General features: G+C 32.3%; 1 protein-coding gene across 2 annotated transcripts in view; it reads left to right on the top strand.

Moving 5' to 3' along the window:
* The window catches only part of hrg (poly(A) polymerase hiiragi), a 123,546-nt gene extending 110,871 nt beyond the window's left edge, over positions 1-12,675 (top strand). Inside the window, exons 1-12 of one of the 2 annotated variants that reach the window (XM_011066821.2) lie at positions 960-1,932; positions 2,273-2,512; positions 2,638-2,881; positions 3,349-3,453; positions 3,530-3,680; positions 3,755-3,966; positions 4,108-4,405; positions 5,027-5,230; positions 5,409-5,530; positions 5,722-5,883; positions 6,416-6,514; positions 7,037-12,675. In XM_011066821.2, the coding sequence (XP_011065123.1) occupies positions 2,301-2,512; positions 2,638-2,881; positions 3,349-3,453; positions 3,530-3,680; positions 3,755-3,966; positions 4,108-4,405; positions 5,027-5,230; positions 5,409-5,530; positions 5,722-5,883; positions 6,416-6,514; positions 7,037-7,090 (1,863 nt within the window). In that variant the 5' untranslated portion in view covers positions 960-1,932; positions 2,273-2,300 and the 3' untranslated portion in view covers positions 7,091-12,675. Of the gene's footprint in view, positions 1-959; positions 1,933-2,272; positions 2,513-2,637; positions 2,882-3,348; positions 3,454-3,529; positions 3,681-3,754; positions 3,967-4,107; positions 4,406-5,026; positions 5,231-5,408; positions 5,531-5,721; positions 5,884-6,415; positions 6,515-7,036 lie in introns of those variants that run through there. The other variant, XM_011066822.2, reaches the window with a different exon arrangement.
* Positions 12,676-12,765: the final 90 nt, after the last annotated feature.

The following is a 12,765-nucleotide window of genomic DNA, read 5'->3' as shown; positions in this document are numbered from 1 at the left end:
TGAAAATTTGTAATAAATAGAATCTAAATTTTTTAATTAAATTAAGTTGTCTGTATGTGTATGTACGTGTCGATTTCACACAATTTTTAGAAATATATAAAAATTTGCCAATACTAATTAATATCCTTCACTTCTTTATGTATTTCCAAGTCAGATATTTTTTCTTCTTTTATTTTTGTCCAGACATTCGTCAGAATTATATGCGTTTGACCCGATAATTTACTTGGCGTTGCATAGATGCATAAAACACTCAACGCTTTTTATTTGGTGATACAAGTTGATACAAATTGACGCAAGCGTCGTCTTATCTTTATTACTCTCTGAATGTCAAAAAAGATAGAATGATACTTGTGTCACTAAATGAAAAGTCCAATAGGATTGTAACGTACGAAAGCTTCAAGACGATTTCAACCAAACTCGATTAATTTAATCGGCGGTTAATTCAATTGACTGTTAACTCGAGAAATCCGTTTTTAGCAAACTTTAATCTCGATTTAATTTACTCTTTATCTTTTTCTAATTATTAGAATTAGAGAAAATTAAAGATAAAAAGTTAATAAAAATTAATATCTACATTGATAGAAATTGATAGACAAGAATCTTTTAAAGAAATATTTAATATATAATTCATTGTTCAATTTTTTTTGATATATTAAACGTAATTGATTAATTTAATAGTTTTTTTCATATTACTTAATAAAATTAATCCGATTAAATTGATCAAAATCACTCTAATTCACAGTTTTTTTATTAATTATTAACATCTTAGCTAGTCTTCTGCCAAACTGAAGAAACTAATAATTAAATTAATAATAAAAATATAATTCTGTAAATTTTTCATTAGAAAATTAGCAGTTAAAAAAATATAATTCATAAAACTTATAAAATTATATTTATAAAATTGTTTTTTTAGTTGCAAATTTTCTAGCGCATTAGAAGACTAAGGTCAATATTATAATACATATATCCGTTTTTTATCGTACGACGAATTTTTCAAGCGTTAATTGACTGCAAGACAGAGAGGATCTTAAACCTCTTTATTCTATAACCAATCAACAGGTTTGAAAAATTATAACAGGTTTGAAATTAGTTGTACGATAAAAAATGATGTATGTAACATTGGCCTAGCACGTTAATAAAGCATTGTTTCAATCAGGTCTAAAAAAATCAATAATAAATTATTAAAAATATGTCCGAGATTCTGCATTATCTATAGATCCTTCGTTCGCGATCGCGCAATTAGACGCATCCAGGCCAGATGTCACTGTCGTCGAGTTCATCATAGAGTTCATCATACAAAGTGCACTCTTTGTAATTCATCTATTCCCCGACTGTTACGGCCAACGACGAGTGGTCGGGGTACGCCATGTTTGTGTTGCAGTCAGCGTTGTAGGTGGTGTGCGTGGCGCGGGGTGTGCGGGTATATGTGTTGTCTCGCTTATTTTTTCTCGCGTGCAGTACCTTAATGCTCGGCCGTTTATTTACGTAGCGTCGCGACGCAGTGCAGGGCACAGGGACCGATCCGCGTGTCGCTGATCTGGCGCGACGAGGAGTGCAGTGAACGGCGAAACATCGCGCGGTGATCCTATCGCTGTAGCCGCGCACGCAACGAGGGTGACCGCGAGATCTTGGACGCATTCACGACTCGCAGATGCAACCCTCGTTCCTGCGGAGGTTGTTTACGGGTAGGCCCGCGCCGTCGTAAGCCGCGCGGTGATCCGCGTGGCGCGCGGATTTTCAGGAACGCGACGTACGTCGTCGTCGTCGCCACTTCGTCAGCGACCGCAGCGCAATTCGACGCACCACGTTATGCCACGCTAAACGCGTGCACTTGTACCGTGTTTTATAACCTGACAACACAAGCGGATTACTTTATCCTGTGCGTCTCACATTTATCATGCGGTTGCATCTTTGACGAAATATTATCAAGCGGTAAGTCCTCGGTCACGTGCGTGCGTCGTCCGACTCTTTGTCTCGTTTTCGTTTCTTGCTTGGCTTTAGCGACACGCGACGCGCCATCCATTGTTTAGATAGAATCTTTATCATCACAAGGAATTCACTGACCTAAGTGCCTTGAAACCAAGCACGTGGCTTATATACGCATTGAAACACAAAGATCGCTCTTATCTTAAGATTCTGTTATTGATATTTTTTATAGATAATGTTCGCTATATTTTTCACATGTCTGCTATTTGTTCTAGAAGCATGTAAAAATGATGAAAGATTATACTATTGATACAGATTTTTATTACAATGTGATATCTGTTTACAGGTGCATACTTAATTGAAAAGATATCAAAATGTGGTCAGCACAAAGTAATAATAATTCTAATCCGAACTCTGCGTCAAATGAAAAAAATAATTTACGTACTCTGGGGATGACATCAGCCATCAGCGTAGCTGAACCTAAACCCATGGATATCTCCAGAACTAACGAATTGAAGGAGGCCCTGAAACCCTATAATGTTTTTGAATCTGAAGAAGAATTGAATCATAGGATGGAGATTTTAAGGTATATCTAACAAATTTTCTATAATTGTTTACATAATATATAGTTATAATATTTTGATAACAGTTAATATTTTATTGATAATTAAAGTATGACTATCAACTATTGAAACTTTATTATTCTTGTAGTAAACTGAACGCATTGGTTAAACAGTGGATAAGAGATACGAGTATAGCTAGAAATATGCCACCTAATGTGGCCGAACAAGTGGGTGGTAAAATATACACGTTCGGTTCATATAGGTTAGGGGTACATCACAAAGGCGCCGACATTGACGCATTATGTGTTGTACCGCGTCATATATATAGACAAGATTATTTTACGTCCTTTTTCGACTTATTGAAAATGCAGGAAGAAGTTACAGATTTAAGGGTATGTAATGCAAAAAAAAATAATATATGTAATACTACTGCACACCTTATATTAAATATATTTGTTTCTTCAGAAGAAGCTCTTGTATGTGTGTGGTATCGTATTATTTAATTTATATAATTAAATCTTTTATAAATCATATTATCTTATTACATACATATTTGAATTATTAATATATTAATATTCTATAAAAATGCGTTTGTATGGTAAAAGAAAATATGTATGTTTATTTATTAGGTGTTGGAATTAATTCGTAGCGTTTTACAAGTGATGGGAAGTACTTTCATTAATGTATTTTTTAATGCTCATGTGAAATAAATAACATTCTTTCATTAAAAAACGCTACGAATTAATTCCAACACCTAATATAAAAGATTGGAAAATTAAAAAATATATTTGCATACAATAATCTTTTAATATATATTTAATACTGATTTAATATTTGTGTAATATTTATCATATTGTAGGCGGTAGAAGAAGCCTTTGTACCAGTTATAAAAATGAACTTTGACGGCATAGAAATTGACATGCTATTTGCGAAGTTAACTCTTAAGGAAATTCCAGATTCAATGGTTAGTAATATTTTATATTTACACAAAAAAGGATTCTATGAATGTTATGTCTTACAATAAATTTTTATAAATATAGGATCTCAGGGATGATATGTTATTAAAAAATCTTGATCAGAAGTGTGTCAGAAGTCTCAATGGTTGCAGAGTGACGGATGAAATACTACGTTTAGTACCTAATATAGAAAATTTCAGATTGGCTCTGAGAGCTATAAAATTATGGGCAAAACGTAAGATGTAACACTTTATTTAATATTGTTTTATAATAACTAATACATAATGTTCGTTATTTTTTTATTTTTAGGACATGGCATATATAGTAATGTCTTAGGTTACCTTGGTGGTGTATCTTGGGCAATGCTAGTCGCTCGGACGTGTCAACTTTATCCCAACGCCGTGGCTGCAACTTTAATAGAAAAATTTTTCCTCGTATTCTCTCAATGGAAGTGGCCACAACCAGTACTTTTAAAACAACCTGATAATGTCAATTTGGGTTATCCAGTTTGGGATCCAAGAGTAAGAATTATAGTTTTTATATTTTATATGTAAATAAATATTTTAAATAATGCATAATATCAAGAAGATAACATTATAATGAAATTTTTGCGTATAATGTATTATTTTTGTCTTAAACACTGTACTTTTTTACTTTTTAAGGTAAATGTAGCAGACAGATATCATCTAATGCCAATAATTACACCAGCATATCCTCAACAAAATTCTACTTTCAACGTGTCTGTATCGACCAGAACCATCATGCAAGAAGCGTTTGAGAACGGACTGGCCATAACAGAAGAAATTATCATGGGTAAAGCAACGTGGGACAAGTTGTTCGAGCCGCCAAACTTTTTTGGCAAATACAAACATTATATTGTATTGTTAGCCAAAAGTTTAAGCGCGGAAGATCAACTTGAATGGTGCGGCCTTGTCGAGTCAAAAATTCGACATTTAATAGGTAACAGATCGAATATGATGATACATTTACAAGGAATGTGTATTATTGTTTCTCCTATAAAATTTATTTCTTATCATTTGAAATTTTTACTCAACATTTGGAATACAAATTAACTTATTGTGAAAACCGAAATAAATCTGTAGTTAATTTAATATACACTACATGAGACAATAGATTAATATAACATTGATGTCTGAAACTTATTTAAATTGATTCCTTAAGAAATAATGAGATTCTAATTATTTAACATTCTATATTTATTGCTTTTTTATTCTTATATCTTGTTTTATTTTGTTATCATAGATAACACTATTGAATATAAATCAGCAAAAATATATATTATGTAACAACTAAAATAAAATATAAAATTTTTCAGAAAAACTAAACAGTTATTAGTTTTTAATCTATGTCTCGTAATAGTAAAATTATTTATACATATTTATTGTGTGCGTGCGTGCGTGTGTGCGTGCGTGCGTGTGTGCGTGTGTGCGCGTGTGTGTGTATGGTGTGTGTGTGCGTGTGCGTGCGTGCGTGTGTGTGTGTGTGTGTGTGTAAATACATATATTACGATACTAATAATTTGCGGGTGCCAAATTGGCAAAATCATAATCATTCCCACAGGTATGTTGGAAAGGAATCCTCATATTACTTTGGCACACGTTAATCCGGAGGCGTTTCCACCATTAAATCCTGAATCGGGAAAACATTGTTCTATGTGGTTCATCGGCCTGGCTTTTTCTAAGTGCGAAAAGAGCGAAAAAAGTGAAAAAGGCGAGAATATCAACGTTGACCTCACATACGATATCAAATCCTTTGTGGATACAGGTAAGTTTTTTTACTATCTGGAGACACGATAATGTCTCGGCACTAAGACACTAAGAGAGTTTTAAGTACACTTAATCGATAGCTTATGAATTATACACATTTGGAATATACAACTCTATATATATATATATATATATATATTTATTTATTTATTTATTTATTTATTTATTTCTTATAGTTGAAAGGCAAGCAGAACAAATAAATATGTTCAAAGAAGGAATGTGGATTGAAGCTAAACATGTAAAAAGAAAGGACTTGCACACTTATGTATCGCCAAGTTTACTGAAAAAGGAAAGGAAGGTTTGGGAAATATATTTTAATACTTGAATTTTATTTTTTTAACATTAATAATTTTATGTTGTTTACAGAATGTTTGCGTACATATTATACAAGAGAATATAGATCTATATTTTATAAGCAGTTCAATTATATTTTACTCACTAGAAATTGAAATTTAAAATATCCAATTATATACTATACAATTTTTGCAGGTTTCTAGCAGTATGCATCGGAACGGCAACATTGCTGGAAATGGAAACAGCGGTAGTGTATCACCGCGGAGTCAAGGCGATACAAGTAGCAGGAAGAGATTATCAGATCAGACGCTTGATGCGTGTGGAAAAAAGCGGCGAATCAATGAGGCGGAAGAACAAGTGGGTAACATATATGCTATAAAATACAGTTGAAGGAAAAAGAAAATATTTTTAATTTCATCTAGATATAGAATTAAATGTAATGGATATTACGTTTATACAGAATATTCAGTAATAATCAGATCATCTTTCATGGGTAAGTAGAGCGGACGAAATTAAATGAAAAAAATGTACTATTTTGTAATTTTTGCAATAGTAACAAAAATTAATTAGATATTATCGATAGGCCGAGCGTATACACTCATTTGGCGATCTCATTCAATTTCTAATTAATATCTCGTTAACTATTGCAAAAATTGCAAAATTTTATAGGATTTCGATACAGCTTAATCTACTCTATGTACTCATGGGAAGTAATTCGATTATGATCGGACATCTTGTACACATCATTTTGATTGAATTGATTTAATCCTTTTATAGACGTTTATCTTATTCTAGATGGAGAATACAACATTAATCATTAAATGTAATTCTTTACATTTATATGCATCACTTGAATCGTCTAATCTTTTTATAAATGTTTATATTCTAGGCGGAGAACACAACGTTAGTCGTTCAATCTTGTGGAGAAGATAGTAATTCTGGCTTCAGTATGGATGAATATAAACCGACTCTATCAACTAATAAGGACGTAAGATATACATAATGAATAATAATCTTTATAACAGGATAAGATTAATTTAAACATAAAAATAAAACATAGTAAGTGAAAAATTTTAATTTATTACAAAATTTTGTTCTCTCCATCTTATTGCTAGGTAAGAAGTAAAAAAGAATAGACGCATGATAACATGTAACAGATTTAATTATCTGCTTTTTTTACATTATATTCATCTATTGATATATTTTCTTTTGCTTGACACAGAATTCTAGATGTGCTGCTAGAAATGTAAACATCAATAACAATTTACCTATAATATTTACCTACATATTTACCTACATATTTCGTGATTCTAAAAAATATCTTAAAGCTAAGAAATAGGAAAATTTATATGCTATAACAAATTAAATAATTTCTTCTTTATTTCATGAAGGCACTCAATCGCAAAATTTATATTTCATCAAATGGAAATGTATTAAGATAAACTTAATTTTTTATTCACGACAATTAATAATATAATTTATTCTTCCTTGATGTATATTTGTTGTTTAGGAAGGACCTACTAGTACAACTTCAGTAGCGCAGGAAGGATTCGTATGCACTTGATCATCGTGGAATTATTATCTCACATCAATCTACAGATGCTCCTCTGGGTCATCTAGACTGTAAACATTTCTCATGCAACCATCCACTGCCCACTGTAAGTCCTTCGTTTCGTAAAAGCAAAACAGCGCAATGGAGGAAGCTGTCCAGGTGGAATCAATCAATTGATGACGATTTATGTGTTTATGTGAGACACCATAATTAATAGTATTATAAAAAAAACATCGACAGTCAATGGGAACAATTACGCTGAAAGCTTAAGCGATTGTGCCAGTGTCTGTGATGTCATCTATATCACTGGAGTAATAGTTTTGAGACGCATAGTTGAAAGAAATTTGCTACCATGAAGGTTAAATCTATTTCGCTTGGAAACAATAGTAATCATACTTTTTATATTTCCTTTTTGTACATATCATTTACATTACTCTTTTTTTTTATCGATAAACACTTGAACAAAGAACTTAAGATTTGATAATAACTTGATGTAACATAATTTTACATAATTTATATGACGAGCAAAAATAGTTTGATCGAGAAAATTACATGTATGGAAATTTCCGTATTTTTGCGAGTGTTTCCGCATGTTAGAAAAAAAACACAAAATATAAAATATATTCTTATATAAAGTGCATTTTTGTAATGCACTGCGGAATATGCTTTAAAAATGCATATGATTTAGTTGTAAGTAACTCTGATATACTTTATTACTCGTATGCAAGTTACGTGCCGTGATCTACCTATTTAGGGACTTGCAAACAGTACTATACTGTAGCGTTTTAATACGCTGTACTAAGTATGAACTATTATTTACGCGATACTTAATGTTGCTATTATTTATAAGAATTAGATATTCCATGCAAGTTGCAGTATAGAATATTTGCTCCCGAAGCTTACCATTGTGCACGTAAAGAAAGACGCTGGTTAAAGATAGTTTTCTTCATTATTTTTCGCTACTGTAATGCAATCGATAATGTAATTGCATTACAAGAATCACCGACACTGGCATAAACCCGAGGATGTTTCATTTACAGAGTAGATAATAGTCACTTTAGGAAGATAAGAATAGAAACTTGTAAATGAAACATCCCAAATAGGCCATTGACTATCTTATTGATGATTATATTGCGTGAAACAGTTTCGTATGGAGCCGCCTTTTAGTTTTTGCTCAGAAACAAAGTTATAGCTTTAACGAATTAGAATTGGGCTGACACTTGGATGATTGAAACCACCTGTCACCAATCGGTGAGTTTTTTCAGGTGTTCAACTACCTTCGCTCCCAGTCTACGACTCTGATCCTTGATCCTGATTCCAATTATCTTCTCGCCTATTACAGTCCTCGATTCATGTGTTAAAGGCATGTCCACTAATCGTATGCTACAAGGTATTTGATGTTCATTCTTTGGTACTTGTAAACGAAACTTGCGAATACCGCAGTATACGTAAAAATCAAATACTTGCAGAGTAATATTTGACAAGTTAAAAAGATTTCAGACGCAATTCGTATTAGTATTGAGAAATATAAAAAGAAATATCACTTCTCTTTCATAATCGACACCGCTGGCAACTCAGTTATTACGTTGGAATTTTTATTAATGCAATATAAACAATTTAACGGTAATTACTAATTAAATTTTAAGTATAACATGAAAATGTTGATTATAACGCTTTGCAAGTGTCATGATTCAATGTTTAGTGATTAGGAATCATTCCGTTATTGTGTACATATATTCGTAGATGCGCCTGAGATGATGAGGTTTCACTCTTTCAAAGCTTGTCTCGACGAGTCATTTTATTTATTGATCGGAATACGCGTTTTCCTGTGTACTAAGAAACAGTAATAGAGCTATCTTATTTCTTCACTTTTTCATGAATTCACGCTAATTCTATACTTGAATCTGGGATTGAGGTATATTACAGTACCGTACAAAGAAGACTAGGCCAGTTGGTTTGATCATAAACCTTTTGCTTTTCACACATATTGTGTGTGATATATAATTAAAAACATGACCCTCTCTTTAAAGAAGTTAGCATATAAGAAATTATAACGAATTTGTTTAGATACATCAGTGTATCCATCAAATTCATTATTAATGATCATACGGTACTGTGGAATAGTCATGGATTTATTTTATGAGTTTAACATCGTAATTGCTCTCCTGTATAGATTCCACGAAAAGAGAGGATCTTTTTCGCTATATTTTTTCCTAGATTTTATTTTTAATAATCATTCATGATTTAGAAATTATTTGATTCATAACGCACAGATGAGGTCGGACAGATTTGTTTTGAAATTAATAAATAATCGCTTCATTTATTTTTATTTCTTTAAAATATCGCTTTTCAAACTTTATTAATTGCAGAATCTCCTCATAAAGTCACTCAAGTTTACTCATTTTTTTAATCGATACATAAATATATGCATAACGTACAGCGATACTGAATACAGTAATGATTAAATAGTTCATTTGTTATGTCTGTCCGTAAATATCTCTAAAAATTCTTTGTGATTATGTTGTATGAAAAAATTTTAATATATTATGAGACTTGTTCATTCATCGACATATCATTAAAATATCGAACATCTTTTGTTCTGCAAACAAATTTATTTTATACTTCTCTCTAAACAAAAATATTTGTAGCTCTTATATTTTCTTAAATTGCTTGCCTAATCTTACTTTGCTAAATCCAAGATGTGCTTTGTGCGAAGCTCAAATATTTTAATAAATAGAATTTTTACGCACCATTGGAAAAAACATTTTGTTTATGCATACATTTCTATTTTTGTTATTAATGTCTTTCTCTCTTGTATAAATATAAAGTTCTTTAAGTCTATACAGTTGATACACTTAGGATCTCTATTTGGCGACAAAAGGAACGTGTCGCAATGAATTGCTGGATTCACACTGGATCCGACATGCGTCGTACGACGCTCTGCAATCAATAAAAAAACAGAATTTTACTTCGTATCATCGACACGAAATAAAATTCTGCTTTCTGATTGATTGTAGAATGTCGTACGACGTACGTCGGATCCAGTGTGAATCCAGCAATTGTCTCCAACAAATTGGACATTCATTCATTTCGTCATGTAATTTATTAACATTTAACGATATGTAGATGTGTGAATGTCAGAGTTGGTAAAAATCATTTTAAATTGTTCAAAATATGCTTAATCGATGTTTTTAAAATATTTGTAATAATGTTGAAAATTAATCGATGTTTTTAAAATATTTGTAATAATGAAAATATATACGAAGCATTAAAAGCATATTTTTAAAAATATAATACATAATAAAAGCATAATATTTTATTCTTTTTAAAAAAACATTTTTTGCCAACTCTAGTGAATATACGCACATGCACATATACACGCGCACGCATATAATTATAACGAAAGTTCAATTTGCGGAGACACGTAATGTGTATTTTTACACGGAAAAATGATTTTGCTGAAGTATCTAAAAATTTAATTAGATATAAATTTAAAAATAATTTAGTTGATCCATAATAATTCATCAAAATAATTATATAGAAATAAATTTGATTACTAGAATATCAAAACTTTTTCCAACATCATTTGAGTATCATACTCAGCATAATTATATTAATAATCCAATTTATTTTTAGATCTATATCTAAATTCTTAGATACTTGTAAAATTATGTTTTCCATGTAGCATGGAACAATTAAGTTCCGCAAAGAATATTACGGTGCAATACGTTTTTTTTTCTTATGCAGAGCCATTTTTTTTAGTTAGAAAATAATATCGATTAATCGAAGAACTTCGCGAATTCACATCTCAAATGGCATCATGCAATAAAATATGACAAAGATGCTAACGTTTTCATCAATAATGTATTGTATAGGCACTTCATCGAATAATTTTCAAAATTTTCCAGTTTTTTTAATCTATACTTATTTCTCACATAAAACATAATTATTATATTGTATGTAGTTCTGAATAAACGGGACAGTTAAGAATCTCATGATGATTTATGTGAATGAACGTACTAAAATTTATAAAAATTCTCCGTTTGGAATAATACAGTTTTTCTTTCGAGTATCTTTCGAAATAAATTTTTTTGTTTAATTTATTAATATTTCTCCTATGTCGCTGCGTGTCGCACTCAAGTTATTATCATCATCATTTGATATTATCTACGTAAAGCTTCTATTATTATTGTTTCTTTTCACAAAACAAATTGTATGCAATTCAAGAAATGCGCACGCGCACGCATCATCAGAGAATTCTCAATCATAAATGGCATTTAAATCTGTCGCATAAATCTCTTTTATCACATTAATTTTCCGTACTATCGAATCTTATTGCACTAATCCCCGATCATCCATTGCAGCACTCATTGTCTCAATACATTAAACTCATCGAGTAATTGTCCGTATATTCCGGATATTTATCACCTATCTCCTAAATTCTTTAGGTTCAGGGATTGTATTATACTTTGCACAGAGCTTGAACGAGAATTTAGGCGTACGATAAGAATGTGGACCGTTATCACGATCGCTAGCGGACAGATGAGGTACCTATCGGCGAATGGAGGCCGAGGATCGCGACTAGTGAACATCAATGTTATCCTTGTATGCCAAATCTTATCTCCTTCACCGATTCGCGGCTATCACGCACCCGATTCGTACCTCTTTTTCTCCTCTTTCTCTCTCTTTCTCTCTCTTTCTCTCTATCTCGGAGATAGCTAGACATGTCTGTAGCACATTCTCAATTCCCACATTAGTAGCCTCTCCCTCTCCTGAAAACCACCACCGTTGGCCGACGTGGGCATCTTGCAATTTCAATAGTGCGGCAAGGGGGTAACAGGAAGGGAAATGCTACGTCTCTCTCATCCACAGTCGTATCTTTTATTATGTATAGAAAAAAAAGGGAGAGGAAACGAGACAGAAATAGGAAATACGCTGAAGGAGGATAAAAGAACGAAGTCGCGAGGATTTATGTCGCGGGAAATGCGGAATCGATGCATATGATTTTATCGCGCGGATGTTGTACGAATCATTCTTAGGATCTCACGTCTTGTGTCGCGATTAAAGCTCTTTTTTTTTTTCAATACAAGGTGTGATGCGTTTGATTACCGAAATCATACGAAACACCGTACGCGGAAACCTTCATGAATTTATACGTGTACAGTCGCAATTCTCGAGAAACCGATGAGTTACTGTAAAATAAATTATATTTGTTACGTGCACATTGACCGTACGTGCTCGTACGTGATGCACTTCTGTGAGCAATCGCATATACCGACTTTATGATACAGAGCTGCGAGATAACGCTTTTTCCATCTCTCTTTCTCTTGCAAATGCTATTTTTGTTTTCCGAGTATTCTCATGAAAATTCGAATGCGTCGACCGAGTGTGCATCACCCGCGCATAGATCGTGAATACTGTATGCACGTCCGCGATAATGATCATCGATCTGTTGCGCAACCAATCGGCAATAGCACAAATGAAAAATTGAGCAAGGGCATCCATAATTTGTAACTTGTGAACATTGTACACTCTGTATCTCTCCTGAATAAACACAAATAAATTTTTCTTTCAACTCCTTCAGCCAAAAAACGAAATGTCAATCGTGTTAAGGCGGAACGATTTGAGCGACATTGATAAATTGTTTTAAATTACCTGTGGTCGTTCCGTCTTGCCATGATTGACAG

The sequence above is a fragment of the Acromyrmex echinatior genome, chromosome 4 (genome assembly GCF_024713525.1).
Source record: "Acromyrmex echinatior isolate Ae372 chromosome 4, ASM2471352v2, whole genome shotgun sequence".
In the NCBI taxonomy this organism is placed as follows: domain Eukaryota; kingdom Metazoa; phylum Arthropoda; class Insecta; order Hymenoptera; family Formicidae; genus Acromyrmex; species Acromyrmex echinatior.
Note: the sequence above shows the minus strand (reverse complement) of the source record. Positions and strands in the feature narration are given on the sequence as shown.